This window comes from Pseudorca crassidens, chromosome 2, assembly GCF_039906515.1.
Source record: "Pseudorca crassidens isolate mPseCra1 chromosome 2, mPseCra1.hap1, whole genome shotgun sequence".
NCBI lineage: Eukaryota > Metazoa > Chordata > Mammalia > Artiodactyla > Delphinidae > Pseudorca > Pseudorca crassidens.
This window is the reverse complement of record NC_090297.1, coordinates 1,816,291-1,844,289: the sequence shown is the minus strand read 5'-3', so window position 1 is coordinate 1,844,289 and position 27,999 is coordinate 1,816,291. Positions and strand designations below refer to the sequence as shown.

Below are 27,999 nucleotides of genomic sequence, written 5' to 3'. Positions count from 1 at the left end.
CACGGTTCTCTTTTAAATGCACGTGTTAATTATCTTACCACCGCTGTAATTTCTCCCTGTAGTCCATTAATTAAGGGGTCACGATCTGAGAGCATGTTTACCCAATAAGCTTTCTTTTTTAATTATCCTAATTGCTTGGAGACTGACAAAGACTCTACTCTTCCCCTCTGCGGGTGGATTAGCGAGTGACAAACACACGTGCACACGCGCCCCACCTGACGCCTGCCGAGGGGCTGGGCCCACATCCACGGTGAGGTCAGGGGCTCCGGGTGGCCCTGTTCAAGCCCCAGGGCTGCTGGGAACATGGGGCCGTGGGGCTGGCAGGTTCGCACCCAAGGCCTGCTCACCACGCGCTCACACACGTGTAGGAATGGGAGCCACGGCTGGTCGCTGTCAGAGGACCTGGGAGCCAGCCTAGCAGGGGTATGGGCGCCTGCCGGCCGTGTCCTAGGGTCAGGGCTGGTCAGCTTGTTCTCACGGACGTTGTCTGTAAGCTGTAGGCAAACCCGGCCCTGATCCAAGCAGGACCTGAAAAGACAGCTTGGTCTCCTGGTAGGACTTGCTTAGAGCCAGTGTCAACGTCCTTCATCCTACGAGTGGGGTTCCCTGTGGGCCAGGCCAGGCCTTGCCTCCCTGATGGAGGGGCTGGTACCTGCTCTACCCCAACTACAGAAGCGGAGACAGGAGCTCTGGTCACCCAGGGGTCAGTGGGTCGGCCCTTCAGCCACTCTGCGGAGCCCATTCTCATTCTCAGAGCAGCTCTGGGTCAAAAGAGTGTGGACACTGGGATGTAAAATGGGGCAGCCACCGGGGATACAGTCTTGCGGTTCCCCCCCAAAGTTACCCAGTGTCACCACAGGATCCAGCAGGTCCAGTCCAGCTATTTACCTAAGAGAATGGAAATCAGGGGCTCAAACCCTGCACCCTGGGTCCTGGACCCTGGCACGACCACATTCACTGCAGCGCTAGTCACAACAGCAAAGATGGGGCAACTCAGATGCCCATCCGTGGACGAACGGGTAAAGATGCGCTGGTCCATCCACGCAGCGGAACCTTTCTCAGCCACGAAAAGGAACGAGGGACCGACACAGGCTACAACACGGGTGAACCTCGGAAACACGATGCTGCGTGAAAACCTTCAGACGCGAGGGCCACGTCAGCGACTCCATTTATACGAAGGGTCCGGAACAGGCAAACCACAGACGGAGACAGAGGTGGGCTGGTGCCGGGGGAGTGGGGCTGGGGGACGGGGTCCCCTCGAAGCTAAAATGAGTGCCTGGAACCAGGTAGGGGTGGTGGCTACACCCTCACAAATGCACTAAGTGACACAGAATTGTTCACTTTAAAGGACGGATTTGTATGTTTTGTGAATTTCACTTCAATAGCAACGAAAAAGAGAGACGAGGAGATGGCAGCCCCCCGCCCCCCACTCTTTCACTTCTTTCCCAGGGGGCTGTCCAGCTCCCGGGGCAATGATGGATCTGCGTCTGCCAAGGTGAGCGCAGGAACCCAGGGCAGAGGGGATCCGTGCACGTGTCCTGCGGCGGATACGGTGGAGGGGTGTGCGGTGCCGGCGTCCTCTCCGGGCACCCAGCTGTGCCGGGCAAGCCCGCCCATTCCTTGCAAGTTTACGTCTCTTTAATAAAGATTAAGATGTCAGGGGGCCAGCCTTGCACAAAATCCACTTTTATTAACTTCTCATTACCAGCTGGAGGGTGAAGCCCATTTCTGAGCCTCTGAAGCAGCGAGAAGAAAATAGTTATTAAACGCGCGTTTAGGACGACCGGCGCTTACGGCCATTCTTGCTGACTCAGCGCGTGCGCTCACGCCTCCCCGGCTGGACTCCAGTTGACGGGGACCTGGTGAAAAAGCGGACCTCACGGCCTGACCTGGGCTGGGGCCACCGGGCTCGGGATGCAGAGGGAGGAGGCCGGAGCTTGGCTGGCCAAGCTGGGTGGGCTCACGTGAGGGGATCACAGAGATGAGGGGCCCGGGGCCCTGACTGGAAACGGGTCCTGGGGGGCTCAGTGGGCACTGAGTTCGTGGTGCGCTGCACTGGCTGGACCTCGAGTCCCTCCAGCTGGGGTCGCTCTCATCTCCCCATTAACCACCTGCCGTTGCCACCCTTGCCTCTCGGGACGAACCCCACCGTCCTCCTTCTCCAGGTGGCCCCTGGGCAAGGCTGTCACAGAGCCGCTGTCATTTCAGGGCCCCCAGACCAGGAAGCTAGTCCTGTTGACTTCACCCCGTCTCTCCAAGGCAACTCAGCACCCCTTTCCCAGGACCTCAGGGGGGTCCCCTGAACCACAGGTCCCTGGCATCCCAGCTCAGGGGACAATGCTCTCGTCCAGGCTGTTGATCACACTGTCCCTAGACCAGAGTCAGTTTGGCTCCATCTTCCTGTCACTCTCAGTGCTAGGGTTCGCCCCCACTCCCCTCCCCCTGCTCTCAGAGCTCCAGAGCCATCCAGCTCCCTCCCAGCCCATCCGGGTTCCCATTTCCCGGATGGCCGCCCAAGCCCCAGGCTCCCCTGTTCTCAGATGTCCTCTGGGACGGTCCTGGCGCATCTCAGGCATAAGGCGCACCAAGTGCCAAGCTAACATCCCCACGTCCACCTGCCCCACCCCTTGCCCAGGCTCCTCCTGCAAATGGCAGCCCCCAGCTACCCCCGCAGGTGCCTTGGTCTCCTCGTGTCCATATACTGATGCTTCTCCCTCAAAAATACCCCGAATACATCACTTTTGTCATCTCCCTGGTCCCTCCCACGCCCAGCCATCCGCACCCTGGGATCCCTACAGCCCCCTCCCCTCGGAGCATGCCTTGATTCACCAGTGCCCGGGACGCCCAGCCAGGTCTGTGGTACTTCTGTTAGAACACCCCCAGCAGAACGAGACAGACGGGACAGGGCTCCACGGGCAGGGGCCTGACAACCACAGCTGCGGGCTCAGAGCCCAGCTCTAGCCCCGCGTGCAGCACGTCCTCGATAAACGTGTGCAGCGGGAACAGCTGAGGGGCCGTGGGGACGGGGGCCACGTGCTAGATGGCCACGTGGGAACTTTGGGCAAAGTCTCACCACCGTGTGCCCGGAAGCCTGGTCTGCAGAGCGGGCTTACCCGTCCTGTGGGTGAAGCTGTGTGCCGGGGACAGTGCCGGGGACAATGCCGGGGACAGTGCCGGGGACAATGCCAGGTACAGCGCCGGGGACAATGCCAGGGACAGTGCCGGTGCAGAGGAGGCTCTGCCAGATGGGTCCCCTGAGCCAGTGACTGAACGGACGGATGCTGACTTGAGGTCCCACCAGGCTCTGCCATCTGACCGCCGGTTGCTCTTCCAAAGGCTGTTGAAGACGTCTCCGCGTTTCTTACGTCAACTATTTAAGGAGCTGTTTCCCTCGATATCAGTCTTGCCCAGGCAGGCTCTCTGCGGAGCGAAGCAAGAGGTTTGCCAGGGAAACGGCTGCTGCACCCGGGGGGACCTCGAGCCGTGTTTTCAGGGAGCCGTGGCAGGACACAAGGTGGGGACCCACTGCTGTTGGCGCTCTGGCTGGATTTTGGGGGGGTTCCATTGGCGGAAGCCAGGTGAGGCGGCGCCGGCCCTCAGGCCCAGGGGCAGAGGCCCCGTGGCCAGCAGCGGCCTTGCTCTAAGCCTGTAGCGGGACGGCGGGGCAGCTTTCCCGCCACCTGACAGGTGCCCCGCAGGAGAGCAGCGCTCCCTACATGTTTGGGATTGTCCCGGAATTCTGGGCTGGGCCTCATTTTCCCACACCTGCGGTAAGGCTGCAACAAAGCCTGGTGAGAGGGGAGACCGGGCCTCGGGGCAATGGGATCGTCACGCCGGTCAGGGTCAACCAACCACGTTCTCAGAATGGCCTTCCATCCCTGGGCCTTCGACGCAACTGAAACCCAGGCAGAAGCGGCTCCGGGGCCGGCGACACACCCGGGGAAGCACGGGGGACACACCTGGGGGCAGAGCGTTGCCAGGCTCCAAGGGGACAGTTGAGCGTGTGCTGACAGCACTGGAGCAGAGGCGGCGCCCAGAGGAGCCGCTGTGCGGGCAGGGCCCCTGGCCTGGGAGCATTCCCGCCACACACAGACCCTCCCGCCCGTGGGCAGGCAGGCTCCGCTGGGACAGGGGTCCGTTTTCAAGGAGCACAGCCAGCTTCGAGCCCTTTCCACACCCGGCAGCAACTCGGAGGGTGCGGACAGACTCTGAGCTGCCGTGGACTGAGGACCGAGCGCGGCCTGCACTCCTGTTGTCTGTTGTTATTATTATTATTACTGCTGTCATCGTGATCGCTTCAGGGTTTCCCTGCAACGAGCACTCGTGAAGGCTGGGGGCTTGTCTCTGTGGGTGCTCTGCAAGCTCTCCTCTTCCTCATGACCCCTTGTCAGGGAGGCCATTTTGGGGACAGGGCAGCCGGGGGCAGCTGTGAGGGAGTAGAGGCTGGTGGGGGCAATGGGGAGGCCCCGACGCAGACTTTCGGGTCTGCGTCACCTCTATGGCCCCGTCAGGGCCTCGCAAGACAGGCTCCTTCTGGCTCCACCTCGATGGGCTCCATCAATCCACAAACGGGTGCTGAACCCCTACCCTGGGTTCCCAAGTGCTGACAGAGGGAGTCCTGGGTCTTCAGGGTCCAGGGACTGCCCCACCCCCGCCCCAGGTGGGCCATGCACACAGACCCTTGTCTGTCAAGGAGGGGCACATCGCACTGCTAAGAGCACAGAGCCAGATGACCTGAGCTCAGACCCTGGCTCTAACCTCTCAGCTGTGTGACACTGCACAGGTTACTGACCCTCTCTGGGCCTCGTTTCCTCGTCTGCAGAACGGGTTCTAGCTGATCTCGAGTGCTGGTCCCACAGCCAGCCTTCTGCAGCAGGTGCCCGAGCTCACTTAGTTCTCTCTTTCCCGGAAAACAACCCGCACAGAGCCTTTGGTTCAGCTCTGGGCAGCACGGTGGGTGGCTTGGGAAGGAAAGGGGACAGAGGGGCGGACAGCGCTGTCCCTTGCCATCCTGCCGCCTTGTGGCCCAGAACGGCAGCATGACACGCTCCCTTTGACCAAGAAGCCAAGCAGGCCGCCGCCCAGGCCCACCGTCAGCTGAGCAAACCCGCGCCACGGGGACACTTCTGAGTTGGGGCCAGGGGGGCTGTGAAGGCAACGCCAGCTCTCCCGGACTCTGCCTCGACCACCAGGCCAGCCAGACCGGCACAGCTCCAGCCTCAGTGTGTCTGTCACCCGCAGAGGCGGGCAGGTCACCTGGGAATCTGGCTCCAGGACGGCCCCGGGCAGGTCCCCCCCAGCCCCGAGGGCCCGGCTGGGCGCAGAGTGTGGGTGGGCGGGCACTGTCCTGTGCCCCGTCCCCGCCCAGCAGGCACTCAACACCCGGTGCTCCGGGCCCTGTTTACCAGAGGGCGGGAGAGGGCCTTTCGCTGCTGTGTAAATAGTCTTTCCAAAGGCCTCTGCTTTCTCACCCGTCCGCTTTCCAAAGGCACATTATGAATTGGCGGCTTATCAGAAGGGCCGTCTGGCAGTTAAAAGATGTTTCCACACATTGTGAAGCTGCATGGAAACCGAGTCATGTCAGCCCCGAGGACAAAGGAACTCAAGTGTTTGAGACGCAAAAATATTTTGACCCGACTACATCATTTTTCAAAGGAAGAAAGTAATTCGCAGCTCACAATTCACTTGCTATCTCACAGGAAGTCCTGTATTTCTTATTAACTCCCCAAGGCCTTCTTCTCTGGGTGAGAGGTCACCTCGGAGGGCCAGAGTGTGAGGGGCATTTACGAGTTTTCTTTCCGTCGCTTCCTGTTGTTTTTTTCTTCCAGGGCTGCCTCCTGTTTGCGAGGGACTAGCCACCACGCTGCTCCGAGCCTTATCTCCAGGGTTCTCCCAGACCAGGCACTGGAGCTGGGCACAGAATGTCTGCCCTGAGTTGCCAGGTCGGAAACCAAGGCCCCGAGAGGTTAAGTGACTTGTCCCAGGTCACGCCCATGATGGTGGAGCCAGTACAGGAAGTCCTGTGGTCTGGTTCCCTTTGTGGACATCTTCTCCTGGCTCTTTGGTTCCCTCGTGGAACGATGGTGTCTGGTGGGACCTCAAGGTTCATCACTATCAACATCACCACCATCATCATCACCAACATCTCCATCACCGGTCACCACCCTCTCCATCATCGTCATCACCATCTCCTCGGTCTCACTCTGAGCCCTACACTTGTGCCACGTGCTGCTTTAAGTGTGCTTTGCACACAGTAACTCATGTAATCGCTAAACACAACTTTGGAGCAGGAACTATGATCATCCCCATTTTACAGGAGAGGAAATTGAGGTCCTGAGAAGATAACGAAGTCCTCTGACAGTCTTTTGCCTTCCAAGAGGTTCTTGCCACCACCAAATCCCCCCGGGCCCCAGAAAGTGCTGTGGACAGCCCTTCGTGTGGGCTGCAACTCGGGCCAGGCTGAGCAAGGTCCCCACTGCCTCTGAAGCTGTGTTTGGGGGCACAGAAGCACAGGAATCGGGGCAGTTCAGGAAGCGCTCCCCGTGGCAGCACAGGGCACTCAATTGGGCTCCCAAGGCAAAGGCTGTACCCCGACCCCCGAGTGTAAGGATGCAGAAAGGGGGCCAGGAGACACAAAGCTCCCCTCCTACTGCGTCCTGGAGGCAAATGATTGTCGTGTTGGGAAACCATGGGCCCAGAGAGGGGTGAGGGCTTTGAGGAGTATTACAGTGACACTTTGGGGTCAAAAGGTGATTATGAAAGGAGAATCACGGGTGTTTAATAAGGAAGCTGGGGTGAGGGACACACGCGTAGCACCTGCTGTGCTAAGAGGAAGGAAGACAGGACGCGGCAGCACAGTGACCGGTGAACCCACCCAGGAGAGGCAGCGGGAGCTGGCCCAGGCGAGGACCTGCCCTTGGTGCCTGGCTCCGGAGACCCACGCTTTCCTATCAGACACCAGGGACGGCCCAGAGGGTGAGCGGCGGGCCGTCCTGCACGATGCCTCGCTGGGTCCCCCCGGGCTTTCAGTGGGAGCAAGTGTGCCGCCTACTGTCTGCGTGGCCTTTGGGGGGGATTTGCCTGTCTGAACCCCAGGAAGACGAGCAGCTGCCTCACAGGGTTGCCACGAGGGCCCCGCACTCTGCAGATGTGACCGGAGCTCGTCACCTCTGCCAGGTTCAGGGACGCTGCAGTAAGCACGCAGATGTGGCCTCTGTCTCCCCGGGTCCTGGCTCCAACGTGGCCTGACTTTGCTCACAGGAGACACAGTCGCTGTGCCTCGCCTGCTGAGAACCTGGCATTAAGCCCTGTCCTGGGATCTGCCGGTCAGCACCCACCCAGACCCTCCTCCTGGGTGAGCTTCACAAGAGACAGCCCTCCCCTGGGGCCGGTTCTACCTCTCAGGGGCTGCACGTGGGCGACACGGGACGAAGATGTCCACCGGCCCCCAGTGTGCCCACTGGTCCAGACCTTTCTGAGGGCTAATTTGAAGTTTTCCTCTACCTTGCCAGTTCCCTTTTATTGTACCTCTACATTTCTCGCCCAAAACAGAAATACAAAGGGAGGAAATCTATTCAAAATTCCTCCTCCTCATTTTATTTTTGTAGCTCTCCAGGGTGCCCATGCTTCAGATTCCCTTCCGATAATTATCTGCCCTTTCGGGGCCTTGGTAACCCAGAGCCTCGGGTTTGAGTGGCAAGAAGCAAGCGCTGGCCTGGCCGCGGCACACGGGACATCCTCGGTGACACTGAGACCCGCAAGCCTGGCCCGTCCCCTTGGCACCCAGCGCGAGTCTGGAGAAGCAGATTTTTATTATTTATTTTTGTCTTTGAATACCTCTCCTTACTCTCAGCTGATCTATGATGAACAGCACGTCAGACTCTTTTTATGCGATAATTTTCCATCCCCGGCAACACACACATTTCTGTCGCTAATACTCTGAATCTTGGCCATTGCTCAGGAATAACAGAGGCAAGGTTCCAACAGAAAATAATAAGTCTTGCTTTTTATGACTTAATTTATCAACACTATACTGGAGAAACATCTTGCTAACTGGGTAAGAAGAAACCGTTCGCCAGCACAGCCCCGGCTGATGGGAGTGGCGTCAGATGGAGATGATGCATCCCGTAAGCAAACGGAGAGCCAGTGCTGAAGGAGCGATCATTCAAAGAAGGAAAGATTAAGTGAGAAAATGATACCCTCACGCCAATCTGTTAGATTAGGAGTCCCGCTCCTTCTGGCGTGCATCAATTTGTTATCCTCACAATTCTCCCCTTTCTATACGAGAGAACACAAAGGAGAATTGCCCAGAAATATGACTGCTTAGAAGCGCCAACCTACAGGGATAGGGCCAAGGCCATGTGACAAGATGGGGGCATTTCTACCCAAAATGCACAGAGCAGACAGCACAAGGAGCTCTTGGAAGCTTGCCCACCACTAGGAGGAGTGTCTGACCTGGGACATTGCAGCTGGGCATCACCAGGGGACCAGGGGCGCCGAGAACAAAGGCTGTGGCAAACCATCTGCGCAGGTGATGGGTCTCAGAACGTGAGCCGTGAGGGCAGAGACCTGGTGGAACTCGGCCTGGTGTCTGCAGCACCTGGGACAGCGTCCTGCACACAGTAGGTGCTTGGTAAGTATTTGTTGAAGGGGTGAGTGAGTGAGTGAATGAATGAAGGGGGTTTTGAGATGATGCAGAATGAGAAAAGCACCAGGAATTCCCTAAACGAATCAGTCAGGGTGAGTGAGGTTATGCCCCAATAACAAACAGTCTCCAAAACTCAGAGGCCTGGCAAAAGCTGCCTTTCTGCTGCATGTCTGGCGAATTCACATGGCTCTGCTTAATCACCTCAGGATCTATCTTTCTGGCTACAGTTTCCGAGGGCACAGAGCGCTGGAAGGTATCATGCTAGCCACTGGCCACTGAGCTAGAAGTGACCTGCATCTCTCACAGCCATTGGCCTGACAGCTCATCCAACCACAGGGCAGGCAGAAGGTCCATCCTACCTCGGTCCCAGAAGGCACAGTCAGACACGTGGCTGAACAGCACTGAGGGAGCCCACACGAAGGCCCGGGGGGGAACCCTGGACTACCAGGAGTTTATAATCTAACTAATGGGAGTGCTCCCTGCGGACTGACCATGGTCACCTCAGTGGTAAGTCCTTCGCCACTTACAGTGTTGCTATGGGACAGGAACTGTATAAGCACTTTATGCGACTTAACATATTTAATAACTGAAATACCCCATATAGATATTAATTTTAAAAAATCACCCATTATATCACCGCAAAGAATGACAGTATTTTTGTATATTACCTTCCAGCCTTTTCATATTACGTATGTCCTTAAACGTGAGCATATATTTTATGAAAGATGTGTGTGTGTGTATAATATGCCACTTTCTGAAAATCCTTTTTTTAAAGAAGTAACAGCCCTCATTTTTTAGAGCAGTTTTGGGTTTATAGGAAAATGAGTGGAAAGTATAGAGAGTCCCATGTACCCCCCCGCCGTCTCCCCCGCCAACAGCTTCCCCCGTTATTATCATCTTGTATTAGTGTGGCCGCTTGTTACAGTTGATGAGCCAATAGTGACACATCGTCTTTAAAGCCCCTGACTGACACTAGGGTTCACTCTTGGTGTTGTGTATTCACAGGTCTGGATAAATATATGATAACATGTACCCACCAGTACAGTATCTTACAGGGTAGTTTCTCTGCCCTAAAAATCCTCTGTGCTCCCACATTCACCACCACGCCCCAACCCCAGGCAACCACGATCTTTTTACTGTCTCCATAGTTTTGCCTTTTCCAGAATTTCATAGAGTTGGAATCATAGAAAGTGTAGCCTTTTCAGACTGGCTTCTTTCACTTAATAATACGTATTTAAAGTTCCTCCATGTCTTTCTGTGGCCTAAGGGCAATGATGATTATGTGCGTCACCTCCCCCTCCTCTCCTGCCGTCACCACCAGAACAACACTGCCCATGTACCGTGCTGGATAAGGAAGAAACTGGACCCAACCATCAGTTTGGAACCAAGCCCAGCCGAGCCCAGACTAGATCAGCCAACTTGCAGACAGGTGAAGGTCAATAAGTGTTGTTTTAAGTGTTAAGGGTTTGGGGTGGTTTGTTACACAGCGCCATTGTGTAATAGCTGACTGCTATTACACCAACTTCAATTACTCCAGCCCAACCCCCTCTTGCTTTTCTCTGAGTTCAATCGTATTTATTGTTCAATCATATATACCCCAATTCTTGAAGGGTCTGGAGGGCAACACACAGTACAACATGAGACTTAGGAACACTTGCCTTGGAGTCTTGTGGCTGGCCCTGGAAAAGCCCTGGCCTCCCCACTGAATCGTGTGGCCTTAGGCAACTGACAAACCGTCTGTTCCTTAATTTTCTATGCAGTAAAGTGGGAATAATAGTGCCTGGGGGTGATGGGGGTAAATGAGCCGATGTGTATATAGAGCCTGGCAGGCTTTCTGTAATGACAACACTGACCACGACGGCGGTAAGAACAGCAGCAGCGCCCGGCTCCCAGGGCTTGTGTTCAGGAGGGGACAGCCTCGTTGGGGGCAAGAGAGGCCCAATTCCACTTCCCCACAATCCCACCCACCCATCTGCTGTCCTTCCTCCCCAACACCCGCTCCCCCTGCCTCCCATGCATCGACACAAGGCACAGTCAGCCTGCAGCGACATGACCCCAGAAGCTGCCTTGGGAGCTGGGGCAGAGGCTGGGGGCTCAGGGCCAGGCTCTGACAGGCCCCACGGGACCCTACCCCCACGCACCCATCTGTGCCTCACACACCTGTTGTACACACATGCAGGGAGCCACCTCCCATCTCAGAGAAGTCATGAGCAGAGGTGAGCTGAGAGGCGGGTGGACCTTCCGCGGCCCCGAGCCCGGGGCAGGTGCCTGTCGGGACAGCAGGCAGCTTCTCAGGCGGGCTGGGGAGGACACAGCCTTCCCCAAGAGGTTCCACCTGCCAGGCCGGCCTCGGAGACCCCCAGACGCCAGGAGGATGAGGCCCTCCCCGCTCTAGCTCAGGCCTGGGCCGAGAGAAGCAGTGGAAGGTTCTGTTCCCCACTCTCGGGACTGGGGGCCACCCAGGGCCCTGCCTGGAGACCACGTGCCCATGGTCCCCCTAGACCTTCACGGGTGGCCATCAGAGGCACGAGGGGACCTCAGGAAGCCGGCTCTCTCCGGAGGCCTGGATGTCCCGCCTGCACCCTGAGAGAGAAGTGACACACAGCTCAAACTGACCGGCCGCGGGAGGGGCCCTGAGGGCCCACAGCACCCGCCCGCCGCCGCCTTTTACCCTGGAGAGGGATGGGCCACCTTGACACCGTGTGTGTGTAAAACCAGAAGTCAGCCTTACACTCAGAACGATAATAATCGCACTGATGACCCGACGGCAGGTTTTGTGGAGCAAAGGTGAGCCGTGTGGCTTTCCCTGTGCCGCAGGCGGAGGACGCGCCCACGAGCCAGCAATGCCTGCCGAGGAAGCTCGTGTCTACTTTCAAAGCGGAAGGCGCTGAGGAGGCCTCAAGCTGATATATTTTTCTCTCTTAATAGTGCGGCACAATTTAATTAACTCACCATTGCCCCCACCCGAAGGTGACAGAGTTTATTGACGCCATCTGGCTCCTAGAAAGCTGGTAATGGAGACAGTAAATCCTCTTCATCACCTGCTGCCGGCGGAGGCCGCCTCTCCCCGCCACCTTCCCCAGCGCCGTCCCGCGAGGGCCGCCTGGACACCCCAAGGTGCTGCTGCGGTTTCCAGGAGAGCGAGGCAGGCACGACGCCTGTAACCTCTGACCCGCTGCAGGTGGTGTAGGGCCCGGCCCGCTGGTCCCCTGGCCAGGGCCACCCAGGGCCACGTGGGCCCCCTTGTCCCACACCAGTAACAATAACAGTAACAGTGGCCACAGGCCCCAAGGTCCATCCAGCTGGCCTGGCGACCAGAGCTGTGCCCGATTTATCACTGTCCTCCTGCTGCCCAGGCCGTGCAGGGCTCTGGATCATCATTTCCCCGTTCGCAGGGGAGGAAACAGAAATGCAGAAGTTCAAGTTCAGGGCCTAGAGCCACACCACCCAGGGCAGAGCCAGGTTCAGAGCACCAGGGGTGGGCAGGGCGGAGGCGACGGACCCAGCATGGCCTCCCGACCCGGGCCTCCAGTGAGAAGGAAAGGGTCCTTTGTCTACTTTCCGGGTAATGTACGTTTTCAAGTTCTGAATCTGTCCTTTGAAATCAGCGATGTTTTGTCTGCTCTCGCTTGAGGTTTGGGCAGAAAGGGTCAGCAGGGTGGGGGAAGGGCCTGACCACAGAGATGTCACCTGCTCCCCATGTGCCCTGCCAGGAGCTGCTGCTGGACCCCAAGGAGGGGGGTCCCGCTGGCCGGGCTCTGACCCCCTCACACCCACCTCCCTCCTGCAGGACCCCCACCCCAAGCTGCAGTCCAGAAGCCTTTCAGAAGGTTTCACGAGGGATGCTTCAGTATGAGAAAGAAAACCCAGCTCATTGCTTTCTCAGCAGCAAAAACTGAGGGAAAATTCACCTCTTATTTCTCCCACCCCCCAGGAGAGGTTCTCAGGGTTGGGTGGGTCCGTCTGAACAACGTGCCCCCTCTGCCTGCTCTGAGCCCCTGCCCCACCCCGTCCAGCTAAGACGAGGCCCTCCTCAGACACGCAGGTCTGCAGCAGGTAATAAATTACTGCGGAGGAAATTAATTACCTGCATCTCTCCCCAGCTTAATCTGATGGTTTAGGCTGACTTCAGGGGCCCTTAGGTTGGGCTGGGGGTGGTGAACTCAGCTCAGTTGCTGGGGGGATAAAATGCAAATCCAGCCTGGGGCTGCCTGCGACTCGCCCGCCACACCCTACTGCTGTTGGCCCATTAATCACCCTTATCTGCCTGGGAGGGGGCCACAGCGCCACGGCCCCCCAGAGGGCAAGTTCAGGTGCTGCGAGGTGGCGAGAGGGCAGAGTCCACCCGGGACGGCTGATGTGGAGGCGGCCAGGGCTTCCAGGCCGCGGCCCCTCCCTCAGGCTGGAGTTTCTGCGGCACCCCAGCCACCAGGGTCACGCCTAAGGGCCTCTTCAGATAAGCGTCTACAGTTGTGAAAAAATGAGGCCTCTGGGAGGGGCAGGGGGAGGGGCAAGAGCTAGACGCGGGGCTGGTCCCCAGCAGCTGAGGGTCCCCAAGGCCACCAGCCCAGAGCTGCTGCGGGAAGGGGACCGGCGGAGGCGGGGCTTTCCGACTTTCTGCGTCTTGGCCCCATTACACTTCTCCACCCGGCAGCCTTTGATTCAGCAAAATCAAGGATGCAAACTTCTTAGGAGTACTTAGTTTCCATGGCAACCGAAGCTGACCTCAACATTATTGTTCTCAAGAGGGGACTGACTTTACTATATGTTCATTCACTGAATTAATGGACTCCTGGTTCTTTTATCAGCAACCCCGAACAAAGGAAAGGGAAGCACGTCTCCGCAGGGCTTTCAGCCACTGTCCAGCCTTTGTCCGGGGCTTACCGGAACGAAGCAAGTCTATCCAGCCCGAGATTATCAAAATCAACTTGGAGCTGTCTCCGTGGCAGCTAAGCACACTTTGATTTCATAAAGACATAACCGATCCCACATGCAAATTATTAATTGTGAGCCCGGGCCTCTTAGGGCTTGGGACTCTGCTGTGATTTTTTTCAGGAATCAAGCGCGTTGTAGGTAAACTGCAATTGAATTATAGCACCTGGGTGGCTCCTGAGCGTTGCTGGCTGGGGGGTAAAGAGGAAAAGAAAAGGATTTCTAAAACTAACCTCGCCGGCACAGGCAAAGCATAACAGGGACAATCAACCTTGTTCTGGTCCCAGTGAGACCGGCCGACCGCGACGCGTGCTCACTGGCCCTAGTCCTGGGGTCTCGGGGCTGGAGCGTCTCCCCATCTCTTTTTTTTTTTTTTTTTTGTGGTACGCGGGCCTCTCACTGTTGTGGCCTCTGCCATTGCGGAGCACAGGCTCCGGACGCGCAGGCTCAGCGGCCATGGCTCACAGGCCCAGCAGCTCCGCGGCATGTGGGATCCTCCCGGACCGGGGCACAAACCCGTGTCCCCTGCATCGGCAGGCGGACTCTCAACCACTGCACCATCAGGGAAGCCCTCCCCATCTCTTGTTCCAGTCACAATCTTTCCTTCCCCACCAGCCTTCCTCACCCTCCAGCCGCCTGGAAAATACCTCTGCTTCCTCCAGGGGAAAAACAACGCAAAGGAAATAAACCACACGAAGCGACACTGATCGCAGATGCCTGGCCCGAAACCCCCGAGGCACAGCCTGGTCGCAGCCTCCCGGAGACCTGGGGTGTGTGAGCTTCTCAGCTAATTGCTGCACAGAAGACACTTAGCAGCTGCCTGTCCATCTCCACTCCCACCTTCCCGGGTTTCCTGGCTCCCGGTCATCCTTTATTAGCCTTCAGGTCCCTGGGGAAGGAGCCGGGAGTCCTGGGGCGCCCATTACCAGAGGCATTTCGCCCTGGCCAGGCTATATAAAACACGCACGTATAACAGCCCAGTGGGACAGGCCGAGGTTCTCACATCCAAATAATCATTTCACGAATTATCATAATTATCAATCAATCACCCTATTTGGACAGTGCCAGGTTGGGCTATCGGATGACTTTTATGACCTGTAGCATTTTGTACGGAATAGCAGAGAGAGATTTATGGACCTATCATGGTCCCTCGCCAGCAGTAGGGCTTTATTAGCTCAGCTTATTTTTGACTCTCCTTCAAAGCCTCGGGCTCCCCGCCCTTGGCCCGGAGCGCTGGCTGGGGTGGCCACAATCTGGGATGCTTCCGAAGACGCACCTGTCCCAGTCTGGTCCCAGCCCCACTGATGCGAATTCTTGATTCATTTATTTATTTTGGAGGGGCGGAGGCCGCGTGGGCAGAGAAGTGGGGGGAGAAAAGAAAAAAGAAAAAGGTCACTTCCCTCTTCATTTTCTCCTGGTTGTACTGTATTAACATGTCCTTCCTTTTCAAGACGGTCAAAGAAAACAAGATAAAGCGAGACAATGGGATGGCTGTTGGGGGCCTGGTTCTTCCCCCTTTCATATCACCAGAGAGATTGAATCAAAATTCTTCCAGCTGATACCATCTCCCCGGGTGGACCACACTCTTGTTAACGGATAAAATCAAGCCCTCCAGAAAGTCAAAGAATAAATTTAAGCCTTTTGCCAAATGTCTATCCTATTGGATTTTGATAAGACGGCCATTGAGTCTTAATAATGTCTTCCATCCATTTTCAGCGGGCCCTTAACACCGCTCTTTATTCGTCCCCAAAGCCTCTTTGCCCGGCCTTTTTATTACGGGCTCTGGCGGGCTCTCCAGGGAGCCAGGCGACCTGAGTGATGGATGGACAACTCGCTAGATTATCTCCTGCAGATGTTTGCTCTCCAGGAGCCCCGGGCTTTCCCTCTAAGTAAACAGAGACTAAAGAGAGTCAGCAGCAGCAGCAGTCCCAGAGGTCCCGGCCAGAGGCTAGAAAAGGCGACCAGCCCGACCTGCAGCCAAAGTGACTTCTGGGGGGAAGTGCGTGTGCAGCCCAAGTGCACACCTGGGCTAGTGAGGGGCGGCCAGGGCACCAGCACGGAGCATGAAAGCTCTGGGCTGCACTGTGCAGTGGAGATGGGGCTCCGGCAGGAGGATGCAGGAATGCAGAGATGGGGGAAGGGGTGGGGGGGTGAGGTGGGGAGGGTGGGAGGGTGGAGGAGGGGGTGGGAGGGATGAAGACGGATGCGTGGCACTGCACGGGGACCCAGGGGAGACTGGGGGACAGAGGGACGTAGGAGGCCAGAGGGAGGTGGGAGACCACCAGGGGTGGGGATGGAGGGGACCGGAAGGAGGGGCACAGGAGAGTTGGGGGGAGGGGGATGGAGGGTTCTCAGGGGCGGGGCCAAGCCCGGTGCAGGCTCACAGGCTGCGGTCGCTGTCACTCCAACGCGAGCCCGGCCCTGAGCCATAGACCCTGGGTTCGAATCCCGCCTCCACTGCAGAAGTAGGGTCCGCTAGCCTCGCTGGGCCTGGATTCTGTCCCCCGTAAACTGTTTTTTTTTTTTTTTTTTTTTTTTTTTTTTGCGATACACGGGCCTCTCACTGCTGTGGCCTCTCCCGTTGTGGAGCACAGACTCCGGATGCGCAGGCTCAGCGGCCATGGCTCACGGGCCCAGCCGCTCCGCGGCATGTGGGATCTTCCCGGACCGGGGCACAAACCCGTGTCCCCTGCCTTGGCAGGAGGACTCTCAACCGCTGCGCCACCAGGGAAGCCCCCCTGTAAACTCTTGACAGGTGGATTCCACAGACAATTCATCAACCTGGCTCTTTAATACTGAGAATTTATAACCACCGCTTCCTACAAAACATCCCTGTTTCTGCATCTCTTGTGTCAAGCCACTGATTGAATTAATTAGCCTTAGTTACATTTCAGCAACGCACGCCAATAAAGAGCAGGAAGTGTGATTCAGTTAATCCTAAAGATGGAATAAGTGATGCTCAGAGGTGTCAGCTGACCAACCCAAGGCTGCACAGCCTCCAGCGCGGCCCCAGTGTCTCTTACGGCCCCCAGACGTGTGTGTCTTTGGAGGGGGAGAGCCCCGTTCAGCCAGACGTGAAAATCCTAAACCACAGGACTGGTAAATGGGGTCTACGTCCCATTACCAAGGAATTCGCTAAATTAGTCCTTACAAAGCGCACTGAGACGCGTGCGGTCCTCTTACGTAATAAGCATATATGTGTCTCCACAGCTGTAAGTGACACACCTGCTGGCAACCTGCACCTTCTATTGGGAAGAAGGTCAAGGGAACGCTGTGATGACAGAACTCCGGCCCCGCAGCGGGACCCCAGCTGCCTTTGCACCCGAGTCTCTCTCAGCCCCTCCCTCCCTCCCTGGGAAGTGACCAGATGGCTCCAGACACCAGGCTTAGTTTTCGATCATCTACCAATGTGACCTGGGTCCCTGGTCAGACGGCACCTGCACCCACCCCGTGAGTAGCTCTTGGAAGGACGTCTGGATCACGGTAGCCAAGGCCTGACGGCCCTGCCATTTGTGAAAGGCAAGGCCAATCGGGAGATGGCCCTGCCTCAGGGAACGGAGGATGTGCCAGTTCAAAGGCATCCTCTCCTCCTCACGACCTTAACATTAGACCCGACCTTTCGACCTTCCGCTTTGAACCTTGACCCCAGGCCGTCCCACCTCTAACCTCCGGCCTGGTGGGTGTCAGCCCGTCAGCCGCTTCTCTGTGGAAAAGACGACTGTTCCACGTTCTCTCTAGAAGTGAAGAGACGCGCTGACTGCAGTCCCTGCTCGTGGGAAGTGGAAATACCACAATTCTCTGACATGTGGGAACGCTGCTTCAGCTGCTCTCGCCACCTTATCCTTTAAGAAAATACGAGTTCATTCCCAGAGGCAGGAAGGGGGAAGGGTTGCTGATGCGCTTCAAGGAAGAGAGGCCTCAGGCCCCCGGGCAGCGGGACAGGGAGAGGACACCTTGTCCCAGCTCTGCTCAGACAAAAGGGTCCCCCCGGGGCCAGACACAGACCACGGCTATGGAGACAAACGAGGCCAGAAGGTCACCGCTGCCAGAGGTCACCCCTTCCCGAGGTCACCACAGGGTCAGACAACGTCCCCCATTGCACAGTTTTCTCCAAAATCAACGTCTCCGGGGTTGACCCTGGTGAGAAGGGCAGGCCCCCATCCCTCACAGATCGGCCCCCCAGACGGCGGCTCCCCCGAGGCCTCGGCTCTAACCAGCCAGCCAGACACAGGGAGAAAGTTACAAAGTTTGGCAGAACCAGCAAATTGCTTTCTTTTCACTTCCAGACCCAAAAAGGAATTTTCATGATGACGGGAATGCACGCTCAAGCGGTGGTGTTGGACCCTCCCAGAAGAGGGGACAGCACCCCGTGAGCACAGCTCCGTGATTCTGACATTAAGAAAACAGCCCTTGATAGGAGCTGGGTAGCCCCTGGCTGACTCATCGCCCCAGCCGCCCATGCTGTGCTTCCTGACGTGGTCGGGGTACCAGGAGGAGTTGGACTCTCTGCTTTGTCTGGGTGGTACTTTGAAGCCAAGACGCCAGGAGAGAGAAGGCTACAGTAATCCTACTGGAAAACTCAAATACCGCATCAGCTACTGTGTGTGTGTGTTGGTGTGTGTTGGTGTGTGTGCATTTGGGTGTATGTGTGTGCACGTGTGTCTCTGTGTGTAATGCATGTGCGTGTGTATGGATGGCCCGAATTCTATGGACGTTGAACACCCGACGAACGGCGTCTGGGTTTTGGGGGTGATTTCTGCATCCCATCCCTCTGCCGTCTGTCTAACGTGCAGCCTGCACAGGCAGGAACGTGCCTGCCTGTGGACGTCTGCTTTCCTCTGGGAGCGTGTGTATTTTTCTGGGCCCAGTTCACTCTCTGAACCTTTTGGAACTAAGGTTTGTCAACCGGCTGTTACCCATCACCAGGGGACGATGCGCACGTTGGCGCTTTCCTTCGCTTGGTGGTTTGCTTATTCAATGCCGTGCCCGAGCCCTCTTTGGAGGCTGAGGACTGCAAGCGGCTTTGCTGAATCTGCAGCCGATTGTGTGTTTTTTCTCTCTCTATTCTTTTCACGTGAGTATCCAGTGGAGATAGTTAAATAAACACAACCTGCATTTATTTAATTTCCACACGTCAGCCTGGCCTGAAGCATTCCCACAGGTTCGGGGCTTGCCTCGGTTCTCCGGAACTAGGATGGTTCCGTGAAGTGAGCCCCTACTGCAACACAGTGAGAACAAGCGTCCGTCCTAATCCCTCGGGAATCAGCGTTCTGCACACACGCCGGACCGCAGATAACCTCGTACTCGGGTGGACACTGGGCGGGAGGGGAGACGGCGCAGACCAGCTCTCCTACCTTTTGAATGCAGCCCTCCTGGGACGACACCTCTGCGTCCGTCAGCATTTGCTGCAAAACAATTTGGAAAGGGGTTGTTAGTTTCCAACAAAACGCGGTCCTCAAGCTACGGTGGGTTATACATCGCGCGAGCAGAGCAAGCGTGCTCTGAAATAACATGGGTAAGGCGGGTGGCTTCTTCAAGATAGGCAGGAGAACCGGGATCCTCTATTCCAACCGTTTGTTGCACAGCGATTTGTTGGGGTGGAGCTGCCCTGTGGAGTTCAGCCTGGTCCCGTAGTGACTGGGTACAGACCCACACGGAGGGTCCTTACTGCCCGCCACACGTATGAGTAGGAATGGTCCAACGGGGGCACCGAGATGCCTGAAATGTGTAACAGGCTCCCTCCTTGTTTCCTGGGGTGAGCTCCTGCCCCAGCAGTGGGCGGTGGCAGCACCAGGAAGCCCTCCCCCCGCCCATGGGACACAGGCTTGGGACAGAGAGGAGAGAAAAGTGCCCGTCGTTCTGGGTCTTTCTTCCACTGGACAGCTTTGGCTCGGAACTCTCCTTGGCTCGGCCCTGAAGAGCATTTTGCCTGGCTGGCATCTCCTCCTAACCACCAAGTTCCACTCCAGAGGGGTGGCATTTCAGCGACGGGTCCCAGAGCGCTTTCTAAGCTAAGCAAACCGACAAATTAGCTGTATCATTAGGATTTTCCCTTCTGGATCGCAAGCACCCTGCACAGACACGTACATAAATTTGTAATGTCATTTCCATAAGAATAGAAAGCAAGATGGAAACTAATATTCGGAAAATAATAAGAGAAATGGGGTCAAATCCAGGGGTTTATTTCCCCTCCCCTTAAAATGACACTATTGCCTTTTCAAATGACAAGCGTGGAAGAGAGTGCCCGCTGGTGCCCACGCAGGCCAGGTCAGGGGATCGAGATGCTGCGTTCCAAACTGCTGGCGGATTTGCCCAGGCTCAGCTGTAATAACAATAAGTCATATTTTTAAATGTTGAGAATTCTAACCAATTGGGGATTTTATGTTTCTTTTAATAGATTCTGAAATTGTGGTTTGGAATGCAACTAGGAGTGAAAACAGAGAATGAGACAGAAGAGAAGGACACGGAGACACCGGAGAGGTCTCCTCAGGAGAGCCAGCTAGACGCCAGGTCACTGGTTGCTCTGTCCCCGCCGGCCCGGGCTGGACAGGCCCGGGGGAGACCTGGGGGCTGAGCTCTGCCAGCAGACGGGCTTGTGTAGCTCCCCTCTTGTCTGTCTGCTTTTCACTCCCAAAGCCTGAGCCTAGAGGGCTGGCTGGAGGCTCGGTCGACGCCGGGACAGGAGGAGAGAGAGGCTGACTGCCTGGATCCCAGGAAAGCCTTGGTGTCCAGGAAGGGACCGCGCTCCCCGGGGAGGGAGATGGCCCACTCTCCGGCCGCAGGCTGCCCGGGCCCGCGCCTGGACCGGAGGCCTTTGCCAGCATCACGCAGAACTGGGGTCTGAGCGCTGGCCCCGAGTCCTGTGGTCACTAACAGGCCCCTTATGAAGGGGCGGCTTGAACCAGAGGGAGAACAAAATGTGCATTAATTTTTCTAAGCCGCGCGGCCTCCAGGGACAGAACCACGGGAGGGGCGCACCGTCCGAATGACTCCCCGTCCTGGGCCCCGTCCCCTCATGGAGGACAAAGGAGGCCCCTACCCAACGCCCGCCGTCGAGGAACTGGAGCCTCACGACCCAGCGCTGCCACTTCTCATCACCCTGCTGCTGCGACTCTTCCCAGAGAAGGGGCCTCAGGGACCCTCCCGAGTGTCACGAAGCCCGGCAAGGGTGCTGACCGCCAGGCGACGGTCCTGAGGAAGGTGACAAGCTGGCCTTCTCAGCCGGGCCCAGCTCATCACGTGCCCATGCGGGCCGTGCACTTGGTTACGGGCCAGGCTCGCCGTTGATTTGGGGGCACCTGGAGAAGCCACCCTTGGGAGACCTGTACCTGCCCATGGCCTGCAGGCCTGTGCTGGCGGCAAAGCTCTGGTTAGGGGTAGAGAGGCAGACGTTCAAACCGCACCTTCCTTGAAGGTCAAGACGCCAGCACAACACACCAAGCACAGCCTAGAACCGGGCGGGGGCGGGTGGGACCAGGCAGACGAAGGTCTCTCCAGTGCCCCTCGGAGCCTGCCCCTCGGCTCCCCCTGGACAGGCCTGGGGTGTGGGCAGTTGAGCTGCAGGACCACAGGTGAGCAGAACGGAGCCCCACCCAATCCAGTGATGCAGAGAGAGCTGGGGCCTTTGAGCCCAACCTGGCCGACGCCCCCATCCGGAGGAAGCCTAACCCTCTGCCGGCGACTCCAAAGAAAGAAGAGTCCTCCTGACGGGGAGTGGGTTCCGGCAGCTTCTCCACGCCCGCCCTGAGGTAACGGCCCTCCTTGGTAGGTGTGCCCGCCGTAACCTCTGCTCTTTGCCCACTGCCGACCTCGGGCGCAAACCCACCCCATGCGCCCCTCCTGGAGCCTCTGCTCCAGCCTTCTCCCCGCCAAGGCCGCCACTTTGCTGAAAAACCTCTTTATTTTGCTCGTTGGGCCCTCGGCACACGCGCCGCTGGCCGGCCGGCTGCTGGCAGCGGCGGTCTCTGCTCTCAAGCCCGTCTCCGCACCGGCAGAAGTATTAGGTGTGTTTTGATTCGGCAGTTTAGCCAGAAAAGTGAGGTTTGACCTGGAGCATTTGCTTCTCTCGTGGGTCTCGGTGCCAGGATGGAGCTAAGTGGGGTTGCTCAAAGCATCTTTTTTGACTCTTAAAATAAATAGCCTCTGTTCTGCAAAAAGCCAGCCCAGAGGAGACACACACACAGACGTCCGTACGCTCACAGCTCCGGAGTTCTGGCGCGTCCCCCGAGGGGGCCAGGCTCTTTGCTTGGTGTCACAAACGGATCCCAGAAGGCTCTCTCCCTTCAAAACAGTCTGTTATTAAAGGATCTGAAAACATACCTACAGGAGGAAACCCAGACAGAGCCCCGACCTCGCGGCTTCCAAAACCAGAGAGAAGTGAATGAATTCCCCACCCCCTGCCCAAGTCTGGCCTGTGGTCCAAGGGGTCACCAAAGGTTCTCATTTACCGACCTCTTCCTCTTGGCCTTGGAGCCCAGGCCTCTCTCTAACCTGCTCCTTTCTGTCCACTGCTGCAGTCGCCTTTTCCACCCAAAGAGGTAGGTGTGTCTGCGTCTAGAAGTGGCTACAAGCTGATTCCAAGGCCCCTCCGCTCGAAGAAGCCTCCATGGGCCGGGCCAGGGCCGTCTGCGCTGGTCACTGCTCAGGGCTGTCCCAGAAGACAGGGCTGGGGTTAGGGTTTGATAGAGGACGCCCTCCCGTGCCGACCTGGCTCTGAGCCTCAGTCTGCTGCCCTCCAGGAAACTGGGGGACACAGCCTGAGCAGGCAGGTCAAGACGGAGGCTGGGCCGCCTCCCCAGCCCCGTGGTCAGCTGCTTTGGACTCTGCATCACCTGCCCTCTGAGGAGGGTTTCAGGCCCAACGAGGCAGCGCCCGCAAATGCCCGCAAATGCCCCCAACGCGCGCCCGCTCAGAGCTCATCGGATGCCCCTGTTGCGAGCTCATCTGAGCTCCTGCAAAGAACGCCCAAGGCCTCACGTGTGCATCCTCCCTTCCTAGGAAGACAGGCTTTTTAAGGAACAATTCTCATGCTAAGTTTTCTGACCAAATCAAAGTCCTACCATGACAGCCACTTTCCCTGGTAGAAATGCCGCAGTGACCGGTGATGGGCACAGTAGCAGCGTGGTGACAGGAGGACAGCGGGGGCGGCGGGTGCTGTCCGGGCCCCCAAAGGCGGATCCCCCGTCCTTCTCACGGCTGCCGCATCTGGGTGAGCGCTATCGTTATACCGGCTTTACAGGTAGGAGCTGGAGGCTCGGGAGCTGCAGCGACAGGGCAAAGATCAAAGAGCTGCTGGGTGCTGGAGGCTGCGTCCAAGCCCCGGCCTCCTGATTCTGGAGGAACGGGGGGCGGGGGGGCACTGGGTGGTGTGTCCGGTGGAAAGGAGCCACGCGCCGCCGACCCGTCCGACAGGGACTCACACCTGAACCCCGGCCAGACCATCCCCCCGCCAGGCCGGCCGTGTGGCCTGGGTGGGGTCCTGCTGGCAGCGCCCCCAGGAGCCGTCAGGGCGGTTAGGCACAGGCCAGCCCGCTCTGGCTCCCGAGCAAAGGCTCCAACGGTGTTGACACAAACTCTTGAGCTCTCAACTGGGAGTGGGTCACATTTATTTATTTTTTGCATTAAAAAAAAAAAAAACAACTCAGCTTAGCCGTGTTTGAGCTTCAGAAATGATTTTTTTGAAAGGCGCCTTGGACACTGTTTTTCACTTTTATGCCTGAACAGATACTTCTCAGTTCTTTCAAGTGAGATCTTACCCAATGAATGGAGACTCTCTCTTTACCCCTAAGAAAAATATTTACACAGTCAAGTATGGCACGAGAAAGGACCCAGGCTCCTTCGAGGGCCTGGCCGGAGCGCATCTAGGTCTCCGCATGCTGTTTATATTCCCAGCCCGGCATCTCCGCCCTCCCCTCCCCAAAGGCATTTCCCAAGCCTCCCGCTTGAGACCCTGAAGTCGGGGTACTGGGAGCGGCCCCTCCCCGGGGTGGGACAGGAGAAACCAGCCCTGCTTGAGTGACAGCCAAGTCCCACCTTCCCTACTTTTCCTGTTGGCCAACAAAAAACCTGGGCCCCCTGCGAGGGCTTTATCTAGACTCACCCCAGTTCTCCCAGATCCCCCCAGACCTCCACCCCGGAGCGGGGGCCTCTACGTCTCTTAGCCTCTGTGCAGTGCTTCGGGGCCTTATTAGCATAAGCTAACGAGGGGCGGACGGCTTCTCCTGGCCTACGCTTCCCTGCATGGCCCCAGCGCTCTGGGCATGGCTTGCCCGCTGTCAGATGTGCTGAGAACACTCTGTTTGCTGGCAGCCCCTGGCCGTGGGCACGCGCCCCTCTGCTGGACACCCTGCCCTGCCCGGGGCTGTCGGGTGCCCATACCTCCCCTCCTGCAGGACAGACGACTGAGTGAGTGAACGAATCACTCCCTCTGAGTCCCCCAGGTTTATGGTCCAGTCTGGCCTAGGTCCCCTTCACAGCCTCCTTCCAGAAGCACCCACTGGGCGCCTTTGGTCTGCCCTGCCCCATGGAAGGTGCCTTGGAGACATTTAAAGAAATATTGAAACCGCGTTGATTCCAGTGTCAGCTATATTGGGGAAGAGGCAACGGCTGAAGCCCACCCGCTTCTCCAACAATACCAACGCGAACAGGGAGCCCCCTCAGAAGTTAGGGGTAGAGCTGGGCAGATAAGCTGGCCCAGAGGGCGGAAGGGACCGCCAGGTTCAGAGAGGCCCCGAGGGCCCCGCTGCCTTGGGCATCCTCAGGTGTCAGGCGGGGTTTCAATTTGCCTCTGAGGGTGAGTATGGATGCTGGTGCTGGCCAGGCAGATGGCTGGGGGCCGGGGGCGGGGGGAGCAGGGGAGGAAGGAGAGTCTGCAGGATACGGACAGGGACGGGTGGCCTCGTGTAAGCCCTGGATGCTAAGTGGTGGCAGTCCTCGGGTCTTCCCTGCTCACCCGCCTGTTGACACGCCACGGTGGGCTCCGGGGGTGGGGGGAGGCCCAGAGCTCAGGCCGCAGGGCCCCGGTTCCCCACCATCAGCTGGGGGACCTGTCAGAGGCTGCCCGAAGGGACACAGCGAGATAGCAAGGAACAGAGGGCCGGCCGGGCCGGGCGCCGGGTGGGCTCACGTTAGGCATTAGAACTGAGAACAAGCCTCTGAGGGAGAGCTGCCGTCACCCTCTTCACAGATGAGAAAGGGGATCAGAGAGGTAGAGTAACCTTCCCACATGTGCACAGCTGGCGAGGGTGGACACAGGCGTCCACCCGCAGGGATGGAGAGTACGGGGCCCGTGGGGCAGGGGCACGGAAACAGGGCAGGGCTGTGCAGCCCCTTTGCCAAGGAAAGACTGAAGGCAGCCCAGGTGTGGACCTGCCTGGTCTCTGACCCCTGATCACCCAGGCATCTGACAGAGCAGGGTTCCCGCTGCAACCATCTTGCCAATAAAGAATCCAAAGAAATAAGGGCAGCGCCACCAGCCCCAGGCTCCCCAGCTTCCTTCCAACCCACCGGCCACCTTGTAACAGCCCAGGACCTGAGCCGAACTCACCACGAACACTCCCCCAGCAGACGGCAAGTCCCTGGTCTTTCACTCGGAATCACAGGCCCCTCAGAGCCGTCTGGATGGGGGTCCCACCTGTCACTCCCGCCAGCTCCTGGCCTGGGCAGCAGCCCACCCAGGCCCCCAGGGCAGTGACACATGGCCCCCTTGGCCTGCCACCACTGTGACCTTGCCTTGTCCCCTGTGTCTGATGCCATGGGGACATGGGCGCACTTGGGGCAGGGCTCGGGCTGACCACCTTCCCTGGGGGCGGCAGTTGTTCTGGGGGGGTCGTTTGCAAGGACCCCTGCTCCCCCAGGACTGCCCCCCAGAGCTATCCCTTTCAAGAGAGAAGAGAGTGCAGGTCACGCCCAGCTCAGGCCACCCAACCTCTGGCCGAGCCGTTCCAACAAGGCTCTGAATTCTCCCCCAGACCAAGTACAGGTTCCTCACACATTGGGCAGGTCGGGCCTCAGAGCCCGACCCCACAGACACCGCTCAGCCCTTGCTGTCACCATTTTGTGAATGGGGTGGCCTGGGTCCAACCCTGACCTGGCCTAGGAGCCCCTGCCCTCTTGTCCTGGCTCCAGCAGGAGCTCGTTCCCAGAGCTCCTACCTGGGGGCTCGGGTCCAGCTGGGCTCTGGACACAGAGAACAGTCTGGGGGGACGGGTCATGAGGGGGTTCAGGTCGGGGCGCCGACTAGGCAGGCGCTGGCAGGAGGAGGCCGCTGGGTCCACGCTTGTGTCAGCCGCCGTGGCACGGGCTCTGCCAGGCAGTGAGCTGAGGCCTGAGCCCAGGTCGGCCTCCGCGGGCCCTCGTCCTGAGGAGGTGCGTGTTCCGTGTCCCACCTGGCCTCAGGGGACAGCTGCTTCCTCCTGCTTCCGGGAGATTGATGTCCCCAGAGGACGTGCACGTAAATCCTAAGAGCTGGGTGACGTGTGGCACATCCAATCAATGGCTCGTGACAGCCACAACTTTCAGCCTTCGGGAACCACTGGTGCGTCCAGGGGCCTCGCGATAGCCGGCTCCAGGAGCTGGAAACGCACCCCTGGAAACCAGGAGAAGCAAACAGCTGTTTGTTCCTGGATCTGGTGCCAGAGCTTCCTCCTGAGGGTCTGGGTTCAAGAGGAGAAAGCCAAGAGCTGGAAGGAGCGTGTGGACTCGGGAGGCCTCAGACCCTGCGAGAGTCCCAGCTTTTCTAGAACGTTCTTTCACATTCCAAAAGCCCAGTGTCCCTGTGCGGCCGACCCTTCTGCGGCCCCAGAACGCTGGTCATCCATCGCGAGTGTCAGGCGCGTGCAGGACCGGCTTCCCGCGGCTCCCCTGCTGTGCTCAATCCCGTTCGCTTAAACCAACACCGGGCTCTGCCCATCGCAAACCAGAGGTGGCTCTGCCCACTCACGTCTGAAAATACGTCCTTCTGGGACCACTGCGGGCCATGCAGACTGGCTTCCGGACCTTCTGATAGCTGTGCTCCAGCCTCGCCCGGACACCTGGATGGCAGCCCATCTGGAGAAGCCGCCTCCGGGGCCCTGCAGCCCGGGGGACTTTGCACCTTGGCGTCTCCCAAGGGGGAAAATAAATCACAGGTCAATTATCGGTGCTACACGCACATTTGTCTTTTATTCTCAACCCTTTTTAGTTATAGAAATAACCTGCGTATTGACAGAATCATATTAATGCACTTCAACTTGACCCCGCTTATCGATAACCTGTTTGTTAGATGATCCTTAATCATAAGTGAAGAAAAAGGGGTCATGGATCTCCAGCGACGGCTGCTCGACAGACGCAAGTTTGAAAGTCCCGAGACCCAAGGCCGGGATGCGGGTGGGGCTGGGCTGATGCTGAAATGTGACAACCCTCTCCCACCCCGCCCCGCCCACCGTGAATCCCCTGGGATTTGGGCTCTTCTTGGGCTGTGAATTCCCACCCCTCCTACTGGGGCATGGGGTCGCCTTTAATAACTTGAAGGTGGGCGGGTCAGAGGTGATCACCCCCCATTTCAGCACAGAGTTGAATTTCAACTCCCGTAACAATGTCAGGCAGTGCTTTCCAGGGACGGAGAAGTGACACAATGTGAAAAGGCAGCCACCAGTGGTCCCTGTGCCCATGGGGGCAATGACCTGGGGGACAGAAGGCCTTTCCCCATCAAATTCTGGCCTTGTCTAATCCTCACCCTTTAATTATTCCACGTATTCACTCTGCAAATATTTGAGGACCCTCTCACTTTGGGGATCGCAGACTTCCAAGCGCGAAGTACATTGTTTCGAATCCCGATTATAATATTGTAGCAATGACAGTAATAACGGCCCAACTGCCAGCCCTGCGGAAGGCACAATAGTCTCTAATAACCCCCATTTGCCAACTAAGCTCAGAGAGGTTGAGCTCCTCATCCGGCGTCACACAGCTGGGAAGAGGCCGAGCTGGGATTCCAACCAGGCCGCGCTCGAGCCGTTGGGTTGTGCAGCCTCCACAGATCTGGCTCCATCTGGGGAGCGGGTCGGGGGTGGGCGGTGGGGAGGAGGGAGGGAAGGATGAGAAAGGGAGCTGGGCTTTCTCTCCCACAAAGGATGTTTCCAATCTGGGGGGAGGAGCCAGGCCTGCCGAGCCCGAGTGCCTGGGCTTTGGTCACAGCTGCCGCGCTAACTCGAGACCACCGTGCATGGGGTCGGTAGGAGGTGGGGAGCCGCCCAGCAAGAGCTCACACTTTCCTAATGGGGCCCAATTACAGCAACAGCTGTGTGGAGGAATTCCGCACTGATCCGCTGTGGAAAATGGGCAGCCTTTGGAATCTTAGAGCATCCTTGCAACTGCCGTGCAGCCAGGAGCCCCCAGGGCCCGGGTCTGCTCTCTGGGGGGCAGGTTGAACCAGCAGAGCTGGG

General features: G+C 57.9%; 1 protein-coding gene across 3 annotated transcripts in view; it reads right to left on the bottom strand.

The window, feature by feature from the left end:
* PRDM16 (PR/SET domain 16) overlaps window positions 1-27,999 on the bottom strand; it is a 323,046-nt gene that overhangs the window by 147,844 nt on the left and 147,203 nt on the right. For all 3 annotated transcript variants that reach the window (XM_067717769.1, XM_067717771.1, XM_067717770.1), the window contains exon 3: window positions 18,934-18,984. In XM_067717769.1, coding sequence (XP_067573870.1) covers window positions 18,934-18,984 — 51 coding nt within the window. The remainder of the gene's footprint in view (window positions 1-18,933; window positions 18,985-27,999) is intronic.